At 45.2% G+C, this 20,926-nt stretch overlaps 1 protein-coding gene across 1 annotated transcript in view; it reads right to left on the bottom strand.

The window, feature by feature from the left end:
* Positions 1-20,926, bottom strand: part of PAPPA (pappalysin 1) — a 181,507-nt gene that overhangs the window by 37,650 nt on the left and 122,931 nt on the right. The window contains exons 11-14 of the mRNA XM_082775516.1: positions 18,758-18,871; positions 18,222-18,357; positions 14,060-14,273; positions 5,078-5,246 (exon numbers count right to left, since the gene is read on the bottom strand). Of these exons, the coding sequence (XP_082631642.1) occupies positions 5,078-5,246; positions 14,060-14,273; positions 18,222-18,357; positions 18,758-18,871 (633 nt within the window). The remainder of the gene's footprint in view (positions 1-5,077; positions 5,247-14,059; positions 14,274-18,221; positions 18,358-18,757; positions 18,872-20,926) is intronic.

Below are 20,926 nucleotides of genomic sequence, written 5' to 3'. Positions count from 1 at the left end.
CCCCTTTTCTAGACCATGCAGTTTATTTAAACAGGGAGTACTGATGATGGAAAAAGTGTCTTTTCTACAAATTTAGAGTAGCACATTTGGGGATTCACAGAGAGCTCAGGTGAAGTGACACTCCACATTCTCATTCCCCGCCATTTTGCTCCCCGCTAGCTACTAATTCTTTGTTCATCAGATCATTTGCACAGTTAAAAAATACGTATGCTGTAGATAGATGATGGCTTGAAGATGCCTGTGCTTCCAGGAAGTCACTGTGCAATTCTGATGGCCACAGGAGAAAGGGTGAGAGCATATTTCCATGTCTTCATAATTCATACACATAGCGGCATCACCACCACATTTGCACTCCAGGCTGGGCTGCTCCAGGATACAGCAAAGCCTCCATTTCCCTTAGCAGATGCTGTCATCGACCAGAGCTCCAGCACTGTGGCTGCTGGGTACCTCAACAGCAGGAGGTTAAAACATAACCAAGCTATTGATGACAGGGGCTATGCAAACATTAAGGAAAAGATGTGGGTCTTGCATTGTATCCTGCTGCATGCTGGCTCCACTCCGGGCACAGGAGCTTCAACTCCAAGAATTCACTTATTAGTCTTGGTGTGATCTAGTTTAGGAATAAATGATTGCTCCTTCTAGCTGATACCAGTTGCTGAAGCACAGTATGGTGCAGAAGGGAGTTTCCCTAATGACAGGGTTACACATCAGAGGCTGCTCTACAGCAAACCAAATAAACAGCTCAAGTTCAGAATCCAGACTATAATTCAAAAATTGAAACAGAAGCAATATCCGTGCATGACAGCCACACCTTACAGAAAATGGGCAAGAATGCTTAGCCCAAGCTAACACTTGGGAGGGCATGGTCTTTGTTAGCTGACAGCCTGCTGGAAATGCAGCGTGTCTGGGGCCACCCTCCTTGGAAGGGATCCCTTGTTACAGCTATACCACGCTGCACTTTATTTCTGCCACTGTTCTAGACCATGATATGAAAAAAAAATAAATTACTCTCCTCCACTCCATTTTCAACTTTTTTTTTTTTCCTCTCCATGGTACTTTCCCAATAAAACCACTAACTAGACTGGAAGAGTCACCTTCTTCCAGACCCACATGGCTTTTCCTCTTCCTGATACACCGGCAGGGCCATTCCCCCACAGAGACGCAGAGTCCATGTGGGTAAGACCCTGGCTTCTCTGCTTTTTCCGGTAATTTGCTCCACACTTGTATGATGGAAGCTGAGGTTTTCAAGGTCAGACATAATAATGAAACATTTTAGAACACGTCTATCACTCAGCAGCACAACTTCAAGGAACAGGAGCGCATGCATTTCTGCAGGGGAACATAACAGAGCCGGCTTCCCCACAATGCAGAGGACTAAAGCCTTTAGTGCAGAGGACAACAGAAATTATTGCAGATCACACCACCTTACAGCTTCTCCTTCTTGCAGTGTCCCACCTGAGGGTGGGCTCATTGCAGTGCCCGGGTGCAGGGCCCCAGGCTGCTGTGCAGGACTCAGCTCACCCCAGCACCTCACCAGACCGTGGGGTATTTCCAATTAACTCAGCCTGAGCAGCTCTGCCTTCGGATCTAGCATCGGGACTTTGTGGCAGCATCTGCGCCTGCCTTTGCAGATCTCCTATCCAAAGCCTGAGCGGGCACGTGCCTGTTTCGCCTGTCTGATCTGACAAGGTCACCCAGCTCACAGGAGTCCACACGAAGCACTTGGTTTTCTCATCTGGTTTATTAGCTGTCACTTTGGGCACTTTGTGCTGCTTTGACTGGCATCACAGTAACCGCTTCCCTTCATGTCCTGCCTTCCAAAAGAGGCTTACGCAAGGAGGGAGGGCGGACGAGAAGGAGAAAAGAAAAAAAAAAAAAAAAAGATAAAGTGAGCAATACAGTGAAGAGGATGCAAACTTTAACAAATCTGGTGTCAGAAAGATTTGTTTCTTGGGACTTTTAACAGCTTGGGAGAATTCATGTCTCCTTCCTGCTGCCCAAGATCCCAGTCGGCTCCTTCTTCAAGCGATGCTTCACGTGTGAAGTTTCCTCTCCTTAAAAATGAACAGCTGTGCCCTCCCCTCTAAGTATTCTTCCACTTCTGCCCACTACTGTGCCTCTAATTGAACCCACATGAGCCGTGCTTTCTTTTCCTGGCATGATTGATGATGCCTTTGCACAACATTAGGGAGCTGCTGGGTTTTAAATAACACCTCTTGACCAGAGCAGCAGTGGTGGTAGCTTCAAGGAGAGATGACAACAAGTAACTGAATGAGCAGGGCTTTCAGTGAAGGACAAGGGGGAGGAAGGCAATGAAAGACAAAGGGGGAACGGGGGAGAAAAGAAGAAAGAGCAATGGAGTTGTCAGGGGGGTGGGAGGACATTGGGGGAAAATGAAAACATCCCGAGATCTTCTTTGTGAAAAAAGATACATGATGGCTTTGGCCCCATCAATATGCAAGCCCATTTTTTTTTTGTTGCTTAAGTCCCTAAATGATGATGAGAGAGAGCCCAAGAGAGAGTAAACAGCTCTGCTTTTTTTTTTTTTTTTTTTTTTTTTTTTTTTTTTTTTTTTTTCCAAAGAAAAAAAAAGAGCAAACAGCTTCTCCTGCACATGGTGCTGATGTTTTTAGGGTTTGGTGATTTTATGGAGTTTAACAGGATTGGGAACAGGAACTTCTCAGAGAGCAAAGATGAATGAAGTTTTTGACCTAAGACTTATTAAAATGGTGGCTTCAAGAAGAGACAGAGGCCAAAAAGTGCAGGAACTGTCAGGATGATTTTCAAAAAAACCTTAGATGTAAAAGCCTGATTTGAAATGTGACTTGTGCCCCTACATCTCTGAGGTGCTTTTGAAAAGTTTGCTTTTAATTCTCTGTTCATCTTTTTTCTCTGCCTTCCAGTGAAACACAAAAGACAAATGTGGTTCAGATGCTAAACCAGGGCATATTCACTGGTGTGTAAGTCATCCTCACCAACATGTAGTGGTCATGGGCCACTGATATTCAGCCTGCTCTTTGAGACCTTGCACCTCTCTTCAGTCCCCTTCCTACCCAAGAGTGTGAAACATCAGCATGTGCAAAGCCACTTTCCTTCATCCTCCTCGTGCAGCCCTCTGCACTGTGAGTTAAGTGAGAAAAAAGTAGCTCTAGTCCCTCAAATCAGTCAATCAAGACAAATATCCACCAGAATGACAGCAGTGAAACAACCAACAGCTTTGTGCAAAGCTCCTCAATCACAGAATGAAGTCCCTCTGACCACAGATAACAATCTACATGTCCTAGCTCATCTCCAAACGCTTCTGTTCAGAAGACCTGAAGCTGGGAAGCATTTGTGGAAGGAGCACAATGTAATTCAGTACAATGCAATACAAGGAATCCAAACCATGGATTCCAGACTTGCTCAGATAATTCATTTCCTGCATGCATGTTCCACAGGTTCTGGCTAAAAGCACCTGACACAAAGAAATTAAACTGGATGATATTGAAAGAAACTGTCCTTTCCTATTCAACAAATCTCTGAAGCACATGCATAAACTCCTAAAGCGCGTGTTTGAAGTGCTCTGCTGACCATGGATATTTTTAAGATGCTTCGCTCCTTCCCTGCACAGCACAGAGCAAACAAATCCATAGGCCTCACAGTTCTTATTGGGAGAAAAAAAAAAAAAAAGTTGACAAGAAGTGCAATAGTAGATCAGGATGAGAGGAAGCATGCTGTAATAGGCAGTGAATCACATTAGCTGGGGGTGCTAAAATCCTCCACTCCTGTCATATGAATCTGATCAAGGCTCTGAAACCCAACTTCTCTGAGCAAAACCAAATACAGTTGGCTGAGCTTCCCCCAAAGGTACTTTTTGCGTTTAAATAACAGAGCGCTGGTGAAACATGTTTAGGCTGTTTTATTTGGGTTTGGATTCCTGTGTGCTCAATGTACAGCTCCCTTCCAACTATTTCCTGGTTCAGCCATTCAGGCTCGTTTGAGAACTTGTTTTCTGTTCTGTAAAAATGCTCAGCTGGAGCTGGGGTTCTGGTGCTGATGCCAATTAGGATGGAAGAGGCCCAGCTCGTGGGGTCCTGTATTTGTTTTGTAATTGAGTTGAAAGGGCTGACTCATTCCCCTCCTCTCTGTCTCCCCCCTCTGCGAGCTCATGAAGAACACAATATTTCACAAATACAGACAGGCTGCTGAGAGTGCCTGCCTGCCCCCAGCCCCAGATGTGCACGCTGCCCCGAAAACAGGCAGAAAGGTGCCGGTGGAGGCCACCACCACCCTGTCCTGACACGAGCCAGCACTGCTAGAGCAGAAAGTACAAACTGGGGTGCCTTCAGCACACCCCCATATCCCGTGCACTTCCCTCCAAGCAGCATGCTGAGGCTGGACCACGCTATGTGCACTCTCTGTCCACCTCTCTGAGGGCAAAGGACACACATTTTCTCAATGTTTAAGGAAATTTGTAGTTCTCCTGCATGTCCCATTCTCTGCAACAGGACAGGCTGCATTAGTGGGAATGGGTTATTATTGCATAGGGTAGGTAAGACAGGTAACACAACCCAAGTCACTGGGTGGGTTTTTGATGCTTTGGTTGGAAGAAAAATAGTTTAGACTCTTCTCCCCCTGGGGATATCATGCATTTCTGCAGTGTCAGAGTATGGCTGGAAGCAGATGGACTGCAGTGCTGCAAAGGAGTTAAGATATCATTAGCCCAAACACTAGGAATAAACATGAGGAACTTTGCCCAGAAACTGGTTGTGTAAAAAACAAACACCACATCTCCAAAAAAACAACCCAAGAAACCCTGTTTGGCTGGGTAGAGCCAGTGAGCTAGGAGAAGGCCTAAACACACATTTAAACATTTTGGGTTGAAAATCTTTAGGTTAGGGCAACACGTAAGATTTTCTGACTATCAGTACCTCGTTCCATAGTCAGACGGCTCCTATTCTGAAACAAAATATTTGGATAAGGTCCTGTCCCAAGGCTGAGCTGAGATTTTGGGCTTTAGGCTGGGTTATTTCTCCACTTCTCCACCCCCATTTGCTCATCCCTCTTTTGCGGGTCATACAAAACCAGCAGGACAAACCTGGCTCTTGCTGAGATCATCGTCCCGCTGGACTTGCAAAATGTAGCCCGTCTTGCAGCTCACGTTGCACTGGGCACCATCATACCACCCGCCACCGGTGCAGTTCAGCAGCGCGTTCTCAATCTCCAGCTTTTGGCAGTCGGTGGCTTCGCAGGAGTAGTGGACACAGCTGGATGGGAGACAAGAAGTGGCATTTGAATTCAGTTCCTGTAATTCATTGAGAAAGAGAGCTGGTCTGACTGACAATGCCGTCACTTGCCAGGCAGCAGGTAAATGGATCGCACACCGACTGCGGGTCAGCCAAGTGCTCATCACCAACGAGCACACCCTTTAGCTATGTCTTGGGAAGAACTGGGACAGTGGTAACAGTGATGACAATGAAAGCAAATTACGGGTCTTGTGGCAAAAGGGAAGAGCCTGCCAAGTCTGCAGAATTACTTTCTGTTCTGCAATATTCACAGGGAGAAACAACACGAACAACAGCACTGTGGCCCTCCTACTCCTGTACCAACATGCATGTGTCCATCCCATGAGAGCAATCTCCCTCCAAGAGCAGTCCTTATGCCCCATCCAATTTAAAACCTCTGCTGAATTCAGGAGTGCCTGATATTGCTAGTGATAAGTGTGTGTGCATGTGTGTACGTGTGAGGACGGGTTTCTCTTATCTTTGAGAAATTCGATAGCAATCAACACATTCATTTTATTCCACTTCACGAGGAACACCAAACATCAGTTGTGTAGCTGTGTTGATAAGCTCTTATCAAGCTCAGCAGCATGCTGTCATTTCAGATCTCTCCGGCTGCTGTCCTGCCATCCATAAAATGTTTCCCTGGATAGAAACTCACTGCTCTCCCTACAGTGAATTATTCTAACGTTTAGCATAACTTGTAAAAAGAGGTTTTGGTTTTATTTTTGTAGACACAGAGATGTCTAGTAGACACAAAGTTTTTCACCGCTTCTGATGACCGGAGTCAAACATTATAGCACATGGTCAAATGTGAGTGTGGGGACAGTCCCCTAGCTAAAGGGCAATGAAAACGCTGAGAGTCTTACAGCATGTGCAAAGATGTTTTGCTGGATTAGAGGCAAAGTTTCTGGGGCTAAAGATTCCTACAAAGTGATATGCCTCTGCTGAAAGGAAAACTAAATTTAAATTAAATACAGTTAAATTCGGAAGAGGGTCAATCTTGATTTAATTCACCATCGATGTGGGTAGGAAATAACCTGAAACACCAAAAGTTATAGAAGGAAGAGAAAGCAATGCATCAATAAACATATTTTGAAATGGATTTCAAGTAAGATATTCCCGTCTCCTAGAAAAAAAAAAAAGGTTAAAGCCACCAAAAACCCGTCCACCTTAACTAAGCACAGGACTTAGCATGTACCTGATGTTTTGCTGTGTTCAAAGCACTGTGCAGACATTATCTAATTAATTTTCATGACACCCTTGTGAGACACCTGGGCTGGTGTTGTTATTCCCATGTTACTGATCGAGAAGCACATCTGCACATGTCTCTGCCTGGCTGTATATCAGATTAAACGACAGTATTATGTCCTTCTACAACTCATTTCTGTCCCAGACTAGCACTCTAAGGGAAGTGCCCACTGCTTGTAATTTAAGGTTGCTTGTTCAGTGGCAGCCCTTCCCCAGAGCTCAATGGGCTATAAATAACTTCCACATTCAAACAGATCCTTATTTTCTCATCTTGCACAAAATATTGCTGCTGATGGGACGGAGGAAGAAGAATTCTGCCTCTACATTGGCCAACTCAGTGTCATCGTATACAAGTAGCACACTGTCTACCAGCAGTACAACTGAAGAGTGATGCTCATCACAGAGCATGCTTATCCTGCCTACAGTAGGATCCCCCCCATGAAGGGTTTCATGCATGTTTTCCAGTCCCTGCAACTCACAGCCTGACCTACACATTTAAACTGCCATCGATTTCCCTTTTCACTGATCAATAGGCCCATCAACAAGGCAGGGGAAGAACAAGTGGAGGGTATATCCTAGTGCCCAGGTGGTTTCCTCTTGCAGAAAGATATTGAGGGCGAGCAGAAACAATGAATGATGCCACGTTGAATCCTCGCTACACGTCCCAATTCCATCTGCACATGACGGCTCAGCACTATTTCATTCCCCTCCGTTTTTCAGACAGTGAAGCTGCCATATGAGTTCCTTCCATGCCAGCACTCCAGAGACAAGGAAGTTGACTCATTGAGGAAAAAAATGAACACCATTGCCAAGCCATTCTCAGAAGCACATATTGTGAACCTTGACTGCCATTGCAAAACATGAAAAATCTGAAAACTTTTTTTGCGCAAAACATGGAAAAATTAAATAATAGAAGATCTATTTCATTTAATATCTTACGTGAACCAGCGTGCAACACATTGAAGTAGCACTGAATTCAGCCTTGAATGGCTTCAGAGGGAAGGATGAGCCTAGGAAAACCTGTGCAATTTGCACAAAGGGAAATCTGGAGCAACATCACGGCAATAAATGGCATTGCCTTTCATTTCCATCAACGTAAAGGAGAGAAAGAATCCGGTTTCTGGAGTTCAGATCAGGACACCAGATGAACAAGCCTGGGCTTAAAAGTCCTACACAACTGAAACGCCACAGACAAAGGCATTAAGAAACACTTATTGTGATGTTCTTCTTTCTGTTTACAAGTCCCCTTGTGGTCTTCTTAAATGGCCAGGGAACATTTTTAGCCACCCCCTCCAGGCTCCAGATTATGCCTCGGTTAGCAGATCATCTGGGCAGCTCTCTCTGTCTGTAACTCTATATGAATGACTTCAGTGACAAACAATACAACCATTCACTTTTTGTAAAAAAACAACCACTGCCACCAAATGTTTCCAATTTAAATATTTCTGGTTCTCTAGCTACTGGTTCCAATTTGGTATCAGCTACTGTCAGCCATAAATCCCAATGAATTTTGAAGTCACGATCCTGAATTGAGTTCTGCAAATGCAGAATTAAGGAGAAATGAATATCTCCAAGTAGGAAATTTAGACAAAGAACCCATCACATCCATATTACAGAACTGTGGGTTACAGAAGCTCTTGCATGGGTACTGCCACTTAACAGTGGTTAATCATCACATGTTCCAGAAACTATGCATTCCTTGGGACAGAAACAATATGGAGTATCTGAGAATGAAATCACTTCTATAACTTATGTTGCTTCCTGGCATGGGACAGCATATCCCACTTTTCTTGCAATCAAAATTGTGTGACTTCATCAAAACTGCCTACTTGAAGTCTTCCTGACTCCCCAAACGCACCTGGGAATTGCTTGCAAGATTATGAGCTGGTCTGGACAAAAGCTAGGCAAGTGCATGTATCATTAATTGGGATAGATAAGAATCAAGTGCTGGTACCTGGGATATTCTCCAACATTGCTTATTTTACTAGATCCACCTCATGATTCACCTGTTCCTCTTCTTGCTCTAGTAATGTATGATTCCCTAAAACAACATTTTTGCACCAAGCTGAGTGCAAGAAACAGAGAATTTCTTGCACACTTTCCACTGCCTGCACTGTGTTAAAAACATAGATCAAGGCAGACCATTTCAATGATGCAAAAAGCCCTGAGCAGAGTTAGTTTCACATGTAGGCTGAAGTTCTGAGCCAGTTCTTACTTTATTCAAATCCATTCTGCCCATCCCTAATCTAAATGAGCTCAGTCATTAGCCTCTAAATCTTTATTTTGCTGTGCCAATATTGGCCCCAGTTCAGCAAGGCACTTAAATATGTGCTTAACTTCAAAAGCACGGTTAAGTCCCACTGATAGATTTGACTACAGGGGGATGTAAGCAAATAGCTAAGGGCTTTGCTAAATTGGGGTCTTAGTGACACAATCCTAGAAACATTTGTATTTTAACATGTTTATAGAAAATTGTAACAATTAAGTGGAACTCTTCCTTCCTCACATAAAAACAAACCAGCACTTCCTCCTTCGAAAAGCTTACAGCAGCCAAACATTTTTTTTCTTAACCCTGGGGTCAAGCACTTTTCCAAGAACTCATCTTAACACAGTGCCCTAATTATTTGTTTCCTTAGCGACTGCCCTGACACATATATATGCATAGGTGAGCATAAAAGCATACAGCATACACTTGTGGATGAGATGATTCCAACCATTGCCTAGTTTATATCAGAAAAACTTCCTTTTCCTCTGTATAGACCAGCCCAGGCTGCAGATCTGAAGCATCCTTAGGTTTTATTCTACATTATCGTACAAATAACGCATGCACATGTGGCCTTCTGATGGTGTTTCTAACAGATGTATCCTTAGCGTGGGCTTATCCTCTCTGTCTGTAGGGAGGTCTGTAAAGACAAGAGCAGGTTCTCTCTCTCTAATCCACACACAGATGTACCATTTGGAAAAGCAAAGGCTGCCAGTCACATTACTTCTCATAGCTTCAGAAGTAAAAAAGGTATGAACTGCAAACTTGGCAATGAACTTGTCTTATTTGGATTTCAGATGAAATAAATTGGTCTTCTTGCAGTAACAGGAAAACTCAAGAGAAATCTACACAAATCCCTGGGGCAAGGTGGGGACTGGTGAAGCCATGTTGACCATGCCACTGGAAGAAGGATCAGGCCCTTTCCTTTTGCATGCTTGCCCTCAAATCTGGTTCACAAGGGTGACCAAAAGAGTGGGCTCACCACCATTATGGTCCCCTCAGCGACCTCAATACAGTTACTATTGAATCCAACCCCATTAGTGATCCCCAAAAAAATAAATCTAAACTGAGAGGGTCAGGAGTGCACGCAACCCTTGAGATTTACAGAAAACACCTGGTCCAACCCCAGGTGAGCTGTGGGGAAGAAGAGGCAGGGGCAGTGCTCCTGGGGGCACTGGCTCTGCCCTTGGCCCTGGGGGCTCCCAGTGTACCCCACTGCAGGAGCCATCCCAACCACAGGCCCAGAGGAGCCAGCAAGGCCTCAGAGCCCCACGCAGGCTCCCAACGTGGAGGCAGGGCCGGGTGCCGGTCCCCCTTCCAGAGAGTGTGGCGGCAAACAAAGAAATGGCATCGCGTTCCACTTTAATAAAAGCCAAATGATGCCGTTTGCCAATTACCAAAATGGGGCGAAGGTTAAAAACCCATTGAATTATAACACATGTCACGGACCAAAGCTTCTATGATTAACAGTTCTGTGAGAAATTCATTAATTTCACCAGAAGCAGGCTGACAGAGATTGTGCTTAATGACAGAACGCAGGGCAGGGGAAAGGCAGCCAAATCGGTAAAGAGAAAGCTGCATTAACTAACAAAAAAAGAGATGAGGAGACACGTTTTTTCAGTATAAAGAGGAAAAAAAATAACCCGACTTATAAAGGGTGGTTGCATTTGCTGCACTGCTGAAGATTTATCTTCATCATTTCTTGCTGGAGAAGCTGACAGCAGGAGACAAGAAGACAAAGAGAAGAGGCTGGAGTGGGCTCCCTCTCCCTGGGGCTTGTTTGGGGTGGCAAAGGGCGAAAACTCGGAGGCTGGAGCAACGGCTGGCGATGGCATGGGGCTGAGGCTGGTGCAGTGCTGGCCTCCCGCAGCTGTGAAACCCCCAGACAGACCCACTTATGCTGTGCTATAGAGAGGCGAAGCCAAAATCTCTCCTGCAGAAGCCTTTTCTCAGCCGTAACAGTGGGTTTATGCCGAGATTTAACAGAACAAAGAAAAGGAAAAGCTTCTCACTGCCACTAACTAGAAAGCACAAGGAGCTGCACAACATGGGGTGTGCACACTGGAGAGATGCAGGCAGAGAGACCCCACTCCTAGGGAAAGGAAGCTTACCTTCTTACAGACACGGAGCTAATGGAGGATTAGAAAGCCAGAAACTCATGAAGTCAACAATTCTGGCAGCTGAACCAGGGTAGTCGGCACCAGGAGGTATGGAGGAGGGGTCCAGTCCTGTGAAATGCCACCCAGGAGCAGCAGCCCTTGACAAGGACTGCCTTGCCAGCGATGGGGCACCCTGAGCACGTTTCCTGATTTCTGAGGAACAACTGTCAAAGGCAGCCCCAGTGCAACAGGTTTTCATGGTGCTCAAGTGACCATGGGGTGGGAAATTATACCTCTGCTTCTGCACACCCAGTTTCACTATCCACTCCACAAGCTAAAGAGAAAAATAGTAAAAGTGTGAAACTAGTGCAAGAGAAGAACTAACTGGGCCACTATATGTGGTCTAAGGATGCAATGTGAAAATAAGTGCGTGTCATTTTTATAGCACATCTCCAGCAGTTAGGTAAACTTTTGCTGAAACAAAAAGAACTTGTTGTCAGCTGCAGCAGAAAAAAACAACAACTGGAAAAATACAACTGGAAAGTACAGAGTATTTTTTTAAACTCTATAAACCTCTTCAGAAGGATGGAATGGATTTTCAAAAGAGCGAACGATGACTGAGGACCTATAAAATTGAATGGGATTTTCACATTCAAGCTCCTTTTTCTCTTTTAAAATATTAACTGTAATATATATTTTAAGAAAGAAGAATGAGTACATGTTTTATTTTCAGTTATTAAGTTGTCCCTAACTCATGGAAGTGATCCATTCACCCTCAAAATAAAAACTGTGCTAACATTTAAGGACTGACATATTTCTTTTCCCTCACATATTTAAAATCTGCACCCTTGCCTAGAAGTGCCTGTATCTGGCTGTAAATCCTCTCCAACCAAAATAATTCTCCTCGAAGAGAGAGAAATAATATCTCTTACAGAGAGAAGCCAAAAAGCAAGCAAAAATATCCATGTTTACCTAAGGAAAATGAAAGCGGTGAAGTTGATGCTTATACATAGGAAGGAAAGTTCCTTTAAAAATTAAATGAATAAAAAAGAAATCATATTAAACAAACACAACCAGCATGAAAAAGGGAGTAGGGAGGGACGGGCAGTGTGGGACTGGTGCTGAGAGTGGGCCTGGTGGGCAGAACACAACTGTGGGAGGCAGGAGAGGACCCAGCTGGACCTGGCTGGGGACAGTGGGGAGCCCTGATGTCCCCAGGGAGCAGGAAGTCCATACCCAGCTTCTGACCTGGTAAGGGTAAATGCAAAAAATCCCTCTCTCTATGTTCCCCCTGGATAAAATTATGAAGGAAAAAGAAGGCAGGTGACAGCAAAGGGACTTGGCATCCGCCTGTTTCCTGGTTGCACAGCCTAACACACAACCTTCTCTGCGCCTTGCATACCCTTAGAGCTGCTTTTATAGAAGAAGACAGCACATGTGGTCACCCAAAATGATCCCACCCCAAGGCCAGTTGGAAATTTTCCTCCCTATAGCACTGTAGTTGATGGAAAAAATCCCACTGATTTCAACTGGCTTTGGATCAGGGCTTTATTTCAGTCTCTAGTTCCTTGACTAACACAGGAAGCTCTATGTTCAATCCAGCATTGCAACCTGCAAGACCTAAAATGTTACTCTGAACGAGCGAGGCTCTGACTCAAGTTTCAGAGAGCAAGAGGCTGAGATGATTCAGTGCATCATGAAAACAAAACACTACCAAAAGAAAAAAAAAAGAAAAAAGCTAAAAAAAAGGAGGCAAATGGCGGGTGATTCTTCAGATTGCTAAAGGTTGGTTTGCTGTGCTGCAGAGGCTTTCTGAAGCTTTGCCTAAGGGGAACACATTTTTTATTAAGGAAATAACTTTCTAAACACAGAGCACTTCTAATTTCATAAGTGAACAAATGGTTCAATTCCTACTGAAAACTTGAGAGGGAGGAATGTGGTCCTGTGTCGGAGCCCTCTCGAGCTCCCTGTTGCTTCTCACCATCTCCTTCCAGTGGGTCTTTCTTGCTCTGTTTCTGTCCCGCTCCTGCACTGGGATTTGGCCAAACTTGCACAACTAGACTTCTCATCTGAAACTTGATCCTGCTGTCTTTGGGCCTCTGAATTTATACAACCTATTGCACAGAACGATCAGACTCCTTGAATCTAGGTCAGAACACACGGACTGGATTGATTTAGCTATAGATATACTCCTTTTTTTTTTATTATTTTCCCTTCCCTCTCCCCCTTCTCACCCTCCCCCCCTTTCCTGGAATAAAAGCAGGTCCTAAAAACATGCCAGAACATTATCAAAAAACCTGACAGCCTGCTTAGGAGGCTGAGCAGAGCTTTGCTGGGATATGCAACTTGTTTTTACTATTGCTGCTGCTATGGTATGACGACTGCTCACAACTTTGAATTCACAGCAGAAAAATAGATGATTCTTTCAGGGGTTTTGCTAAATTCTCCCCTCTTCTTTTCACTGCCTTGCTGAAAGGATCCATGAAGCTGCTGCACCAGAGGCCACAAAAGGTCACAATCTCTGTGGGATGCTGTAAAGCAGAGACTGAGAGGGGTTGGTGGTGATCTATTGATGTGTCTGTAATAACAACAAGAATAAAACGGTAGCCATAAACCTTTCATCCTGGGGGGTCCCACAGAGCTTTTCAGAACGGGGGCCGGATCCAGAGAGGTGCTGAGGGCCCTTCCCCAGCCGTAAAAGCACCACAAGCGCTGGCGGGCAGGCGCCCACAGCGCAGGGCTGAGCACCTTGCAGGACCCCATTGGGGCCCCATCGGGGCACAAGCATCACTTTGTCTCCCCACAAACGCTTCTGTGGGAGGTCCCCATAGCACTTCAGCAGCACAAAGCTGTTTAGATCCAGGCCGACGTGTGAGCGGCTGAAACGCTGCCGCACGGGGGAACGCACAGAGAGTTAACTGGCCCCAATTCCAAGCTTAGGATAAAGGAGGGAGGAGAAAGGAAGAGGAAATAATTCACTAGCAGTATCCTATGCGGGTTAAATGTCCCATCCATCCTGATCAATGAGAACACTGCCGTTTTTTTTTTTTTTTAAACTGGCAACACAAAGGGGTCAGCAGGGTTCAGCCGCGGTGCCCCTCCTGCCTCCCCTGCAGCCCCGGCGCAGGCGGGCGGCGTGGGGGTGGTGGGTGGCGAGGCAGAAGGAAGCAGGCTGACAGGCTCACCTCTGCTCCGCCGGGCTGTAGGTCTGTCCTCGCTGGCAGCTGCTGATGGTGATGGGGTCGAAGTTGTGGAAGGAACGCAGGGCCACCCCGGAGATGGCCACAAACTGGGAGCTGAAGCTAATGAGGACAGCCTGGGTGTGATAAAAAGGGTGACTGAGGTCATGGATGACGGGGATAATCAGGGGATTGTTCCTGCAGCTCAGGACGTGGACACCTGCCAGAGGAGAGACAAGATCAGAGGAAGGGTCAGACTTAACACAATCGCTTCCCGAGGCCGTGGGCACTTCAGAAGCATTTCACCCATAGGAATGGCCCTATAGAGCTGAAAAGTTATGGTAAGCTGCCTGGAGGGGCTTCCCAAATCGCTCCGGAGAGCTTAGCAGAGAAGTATATCCCTCCAGACAGCTGAAGAAAGGCTGCCATTCTCTCTGCAAGCGCGGCAGGCTCTCAAAGCGGTTTCTTTAGACCACAGCTACATTTCTATTGTGCTCTGTTAAATCAGGAGCAACCATCACGGAGGAAGCGGAGTCGCGCTATTGTGAAACCAGCCTGAGAGGACAGTTGGAGCCTTTATCCCGTGCATCAAATGGTACCGGCAGGCTGGGTGGCTTTGTGCACCACGGGCAGCGCACCAGCGCCTTGTTTGTAGCTGTGCATGTCATTAGCACTCAACATAAAACTTTGTTTTTGCATCAGCTCTACGCCAAATGTGCCCAGTTTTGCTTTTGTTTAAAGGTTTTCAGCCTCGGGGTATCTTGCTCTTTCCTAAAAAGGGTAAAGATGGTACTGGAGAGAGAAAAGAGGGTGATGGACCCTCTAAGGATTTTACAGGTGACCTCATTTGAGAATAAAATTATTGTGGCTAGCGAAAACAAAAGTGTCTCAGGAGGTCAAGGTGCCCAGCATCACCAGCAAGGTGCTGAGGAGACTTCGTAAATCCCCTTTCTTCAGCAGAGAAATGCTCAGTGACACTCAGGGAGAAATTCCCACCTTCAAGTAGAGGCAATGAGAATTCGCAGGGGCCAAATCCATCTCAGGGGTAACTCAAAGGACAGACAGCTGTCGTTTGGCCTCAAAATCCGTTAATTCAGATCCACGGCTGGACTGCTGACTGCAAAGCCCTGCCTCGGCAGCTCCGTGGCACTGCTCCGAGGATCAGCTTGGCTCCAGCTCCGTTCGCTTCGCTGGAGCTCCCCCAGCAACGGCTTTGGCCCAGGCCCTTTGGCTACCCTGATACACTCACGAATTTGAAATAAAACAAATTCTATTTGCATGTTTAACTGGCTCAAGGATCTCTATTATTATTATTTTTTTCCAGTTCAGGTTTCTTGATTCAAAAGGGAAGGAATAAAAAAGTTTTCATTTTTCTCCTTAGAAAGTGATTTCCTGTGAATTAAGACAGACTTCTGACCACTCTCTTTAAACATCCATCTCCCACCCTCTACTTTAAAAAAATCTTGCTGTAATAATATAAAAAAATAAAACAAAAAAGTCAGCCTCTCTTTGTTTTGGTCTTTACCTGACCCTGAAATAACCTCCCTGTCTACTTGCCTCCCACAGGTCTTTTGATATCAGCTCCTTGTGGAACGGTGCACGTTTCTCACTTACAAACAGGTGCAGTTAATACTTGAAATCCCGGGTTCCCAAATTCTTTGGAAGTTTCTGCCTTCTCTGATGGAAAGCCAAAAAAGACCTTATGGTATGAGGCTGTTTATTCACTTCAATTTCATTCCTCGCACTCAGGTGGTGTCCACAACAAAACAGACCTCAGAGCTGCGCTGCAATTGCTGGTGCTTTCTGATCCTGACAAGGTGAACGTGAATGGGGGCTGAACAAGTCAGGTTCATTTAACTAAACTGCCTTCATTAGCAAAAATAAAACAAACAACAACAACCAACTACTTAAGATAGTACAAGAACCCCTGGCAGGGGTGTTAGAGCTTAGTGCTTGCTCCTGTAGCTCTGTATCTACATATTCAGTCCTCAATCCCTCTTGCAAAGCACCCAGCAGCCGAAGCTCCGTATCTACAAATGCTCTGAATTAAGAGTGCTGAGGTGTTTGGCATCCCAACCTCTCCATCTCCCACCAAGACACAAAAGAAGCTTCTCATTATTTTCTGGGAGTCCACATGGGAAAACATTTCTCTGGCTGGGGTGGGAAAAAAGTAATTCTGGATACACTGCGCTTTGCTCATGGGAGTGAGCTTTAACACACCGAGGACCGATCAAGCTTTAAATTATTGCTTCTTCCTTTTGGCCGTACTTTCAGCTAGCCACTGACTTCTGCTTAAGGCTGGCCGACTGTCTACAGTCAGTTCTGCATCCAGTGCATGCCAAAGTTTGCATCTCAGCTGCAGTCTCTAGCTTGCCACGGTGATAATACAAAAACGTCAAATACAACATCTGGGAGAAGGGCTTAATGCTGCACCCGGAACTCAGACAAAACAGTGATCGGGAGCTCAGCCTGAGTGAGAACTGATGGGTACCCTACCTACACCTCTCCTCTGCTCCAGGAAAGCCTCCCCTGAGGAGGTCAGAGGGGCTTTTCCATGATGAAGGCAGCATCTCAGCTGTGAAGATCTGCAGGCGTCGGTTTGAGCCATGCCAAACCCATGTTGCAACTTCGTCCAGGATTTCAAAACCTCGCCCTCAGTTTCCTCTTTGCTCCTCTTTCTTGTTCTCTTTCTCTCATAATCTGTCTGTCTGTCTCTTTGTAAAATGTCGCATTAAGTATTTGTTGGCATGCTCATGACTCCGTCATTTATTTCTCAGAGGGAAAGAGCTATGTGCCACTGTTTTGCAAAAGGAGGAGCATAAGACCAACCCAGGGGCTCTGGCAAACTGGGAGCTATCCTGACTCAACCTGCACAACCGCTCTGAATTTCTCTTTGTTCTCTGACAGCAGACACCATACATACTTTCTTTCTTTTCTTCTACATCCCACGAACATTACGTATTACAGCGGACAGTCATCCAACACTGTCCACTGGTGTGTGTCTCTTCTTCTCATCACTAGGAGGAAGTTCATCTGCATTTGAGCTTGTCAAACTTGCAAAGTTCTGGTAAAACAGAAAGCTGGGTGAGGGGGCTATCTTTCCTTAAAAAAACTGCTTTCAAGACGATGTGGTCAGCTTTCTTCCCAGTGGAAAAAAGGGCAAAGGAAGGCTAGAAAGGAATTATGCAAGCCGTGCCCTGACACAGAGCTGGGAGCTAGGGAGAGATCATTGATCCTGGATCTTAAATGCAGTTGTAACAATGCACTAGACACAATTTTCATGGGTCCAGGTACTTATGCCCAGTGTAGAAACCAAAATGTTCTGTCCCAGGACTTCACCATGACTAGCAGATCCGCGGCCTCTGCCAGGCATATTTGTCTGAGGCAATGAACCCTCCATCCAGCCCACAAGGGTCCTGGTGTTAGACTTCCATCAAACCTGGAATACTCTGTGTGAAAACTTCTGGCCTAGATGAACTGACATTTCTCATGAAGACTTTGTTATCCCAGAAAGAAAAAAAAAATCTCTGAGAGTAATAAAACCATCTCCTTGTAAGGCATCAAAGCATCTTGATGATGATTTTCTTACACTGGACAATGGCACTAGTGAATGGCCTTCTTCATACAGCTGGCTCAGCAGCCATCCCTGGAGCCCCTCCAGGCTTATGGGAGACATTACAATGAAGCTTTAGAAGATGCAGTTTCCAGGCCATTAAATAGCTGTGGAAACCTCCCTGCAAGCAGGACTAGATGTGGCCCCCTCTGACTGGGAAATCCAACCAACTACACCTTGTGAAACAGAAGTGTTTGCTGCTCCAGCTGGTATAGAACAGGGTTAATCTCTCACTCTCCACTACCAACAATTCATCTGTATCACTGTAAATGTCTCTCCAGGGGGGTTCTCTGCACGAAGCACTGAAATAGCCTTATTCTAATGGCTAAAGAGGAACTAAACACTTCTGAAAACAGCGAACAGGTGTGGAGAAATGTCTGGGAAAAATGATGCATCCTTTTCAACAGACTCCAGTCAAACTAAGGTCTTGGACAATTAAGCAAGCACTTTTTCTGTCTGATCCTGGAAAAACTAAGCAGGAGTATTGGTCACAGTTTGTGAATAGGGGTACCGTTAAACAAGCAATAAAAAAGGGTGTGAATAAAATAGTCTTACCAAGATCATGGCTTTGCTCTTTGGTGTCAAACAGCTGCACACCAATAGTCTCCTGCTTCTGATCCAGGTAGTAGGTGCCATCAGTGACCAAGTGAACGAGGACTGCCGCAGCTACCATTGGCTGGGAAAAATAAGCCTGGGAAAACAAAAGCCACATAGAGGTTAGGGTGAAGAACTGTGCTGCACTTAAAAAAAATGTAAGAGCAGGGCTTTTAAAGTATCGTTTCCTATCTCGAGTCACATACGAATCTTCTCTTCCATTCTCTCCTACATAAACTAGAGAAAATTCGAGTTAAACAGCCTTGCAGCTGGAGCTGGAGCCTCTAAGAAACTCAACAGACCTGCTACAGAATGGGACTTCTCCACTTACTCTCTAGATCATGTTTAGAGACTGTTTTGCTATTTTGCACTAACCATACTTCAAAGAAAGGAGCCTCCTGGCCCTGGGAAGGCTGTCCAATGATATTTCACCTATTGGAGAAACTTTGTACATGCAGGCAAAGAGGAGACTTCTGAACAACATGTGTGTTTCTTACCTTCAGCCAGAAAATGGTCTGTGTCATGTGGGAGTACTGGAAGTTGGCTGTGCAGGGATACCAGGCATACTGAGAGACGCCATCGTTCAAGTCAATCACCTTCGTTCGACACGTCTGAGGGAGAAAAAAGAAACATCAAGACAGATGTAGATGACAGCAAGAAAAGAGTATGGCTGTTAAAAGTGGGGAAAAAACTCCAGGTGCACTACTAAAATAAAATAATACATGCTAATGACATTTCTAAACACCATGAGATTATTCAAAAGTGAAGTTTCCAGGTCTTCCACCTCAATGAGAAAAACTGAACCATAAAAAGGAGCAAAAGACTCACAGCAGTCGGATGGCAGCCAACAGTTTCCTCCTAATTTGGTACAACAAGGGCTTTGACAGCATTCAGCCCAACTGTGCTCCCACCCAAACGGACCGCAGCTCTTCCCACTGGAGTCAAAGTGACGATCACTTTTGAACATGCCAGCTCAAAGCACAGACAGTCTGCAGATGCTCTCCACAGTACTCAAGCAATGTCCTATTTAAACCTGCGTATTACTGTAACCCCAGGGAAGCCACAGATGGCCATATAAACTTGGAAATAAACGTAGCCAGGAAAGTCCTGTCTGTACAACCCAATTTAAGCAAACTTGTTTCTCGTTTTGTTAACTAGTTTCTGTAATTTGAATCATCTTCTTCCTACATCTACAGCACTTTCCATGGCAGGCGGCAATGGAATTATAAGCAAACTTCTCTTTTCAGTAAAGAACAAGCAGATGAATCCCAAATGCTGGCAGAGATGAAAAGCCCAAATTGAGAATGCCTGAATTTAAGTACCACGGAGTCTTGCAGGGCCATCACTATGTGAAAACAAAGCTGCAAGAAATGGTAGGATTTACCCTGAAACCGCAAAGCTCAGTGAAGCTGCTTCAAAAAAAGGCAAATGCATGACTATAGCCTTCAATCCATGAGGAAGAACAAGAAAGGCAATGTCCACAACCCAAAAGGCTCCAGCTACACTAGAAGGATGCTTCCAGCTGAGGCTTTCGGAGCATCTGAAGAGTACCTGTTAAGATCCACACCACTTTGGTAACTCAGTGGCATGGAGGGAGAGGGAATTCCTCGTGGTCGTGACGCATATTGGCAAAGGAGCTCTGAATGTAACCCAAGAGAGCAAACCTCCTCCAGCGGTTGTGCTAACCATGAGACCAGCCCACAGGGGAGCCCAGGGCTGATCACACAGACCACTTGCGTTAGGTGCTAAGTGAAGCCATATACTTTTGGGGACGTTATTAGATTTCTTTCCAAGACTGCAGAATAAACTGAGCAATCTGATGGTGATGGGCTGTCAGTACAGCTGCTCCCATAAGCAATTTCCCTCATTATTTAAACAAAAAGAAAACACTGAAGTGAAACAAGAGAATTAACGGAGGTGCTTTTAATCGGTCAAAATCCTATGCCCACTTGGTAACCGTGCGGGGAACTGCCCTCTTGGTCTCAGCAGGCAAAGTCAGGGCAATGCAAAGAGAGCCCAGGATGCCTCAGAACAAGAAACCAGATTGGCCAAAAGTGAGGTAATCACTTCTATAATCTGAGTCCCTCAAGATCCAGCACAGAGGAATCTATGGGCAAAACATAAATCAGCTTTAATGGGCTGGAAGAAGATTTTTAGTTTATTTATTTTTTAAAACAACTGGGACCGAGCTTCATTGAGGCTAGCCAGTGGATAGTGTTACATTTTACAGCAGAGCAAAGCTTTACATAAACTATCTTTGGCATTTGAAATCCAGTCCAGCAATTCGACATGTACTATTTCGCAATTCTCCCTTCTTGCATTTTCAGCAGCCTGTCTCTTGTTGGGAGCATGGTTTTTATTTTAATACCTCTCCAGCTAGGGAATTTATCTTACCCACATCTGCAATTTATATGGTCAGAGAGCTCTTTGACATGAACAAAGGTCTCATTACTTTTATATGATTTTGTTCTTATTCTTATATCTCCTCCTGCTCTATTGCTCCACAAAGGTGGTTGAAAGAAACAAGATTCCTGACAGTCGGTGCGTTTTAAGTGCCACATAATGGATGAGTGAAAACCCGTATTAAAAACTCACCCAGACCTTCACCAAAAGCTTGAATGAAACCCAAAATAAACCCCTGCTGAGGTGGGCTGGAAATCTCTGAT

Source organism: Aythya marila, assembly GCF_965140915.1.
Source record: "Aythya marila genome assembly, chromosome: 19".
In the NCBI taxonomy this organism is placed as follows: Eukaryota; Metazoa; Chordata; class Aves; order Anseriformes; family Anatidae; genus Aythya; species Aythya marila.
This window is presented reverse-complemented; position numbering and strand designations above follow the sequence as displayed.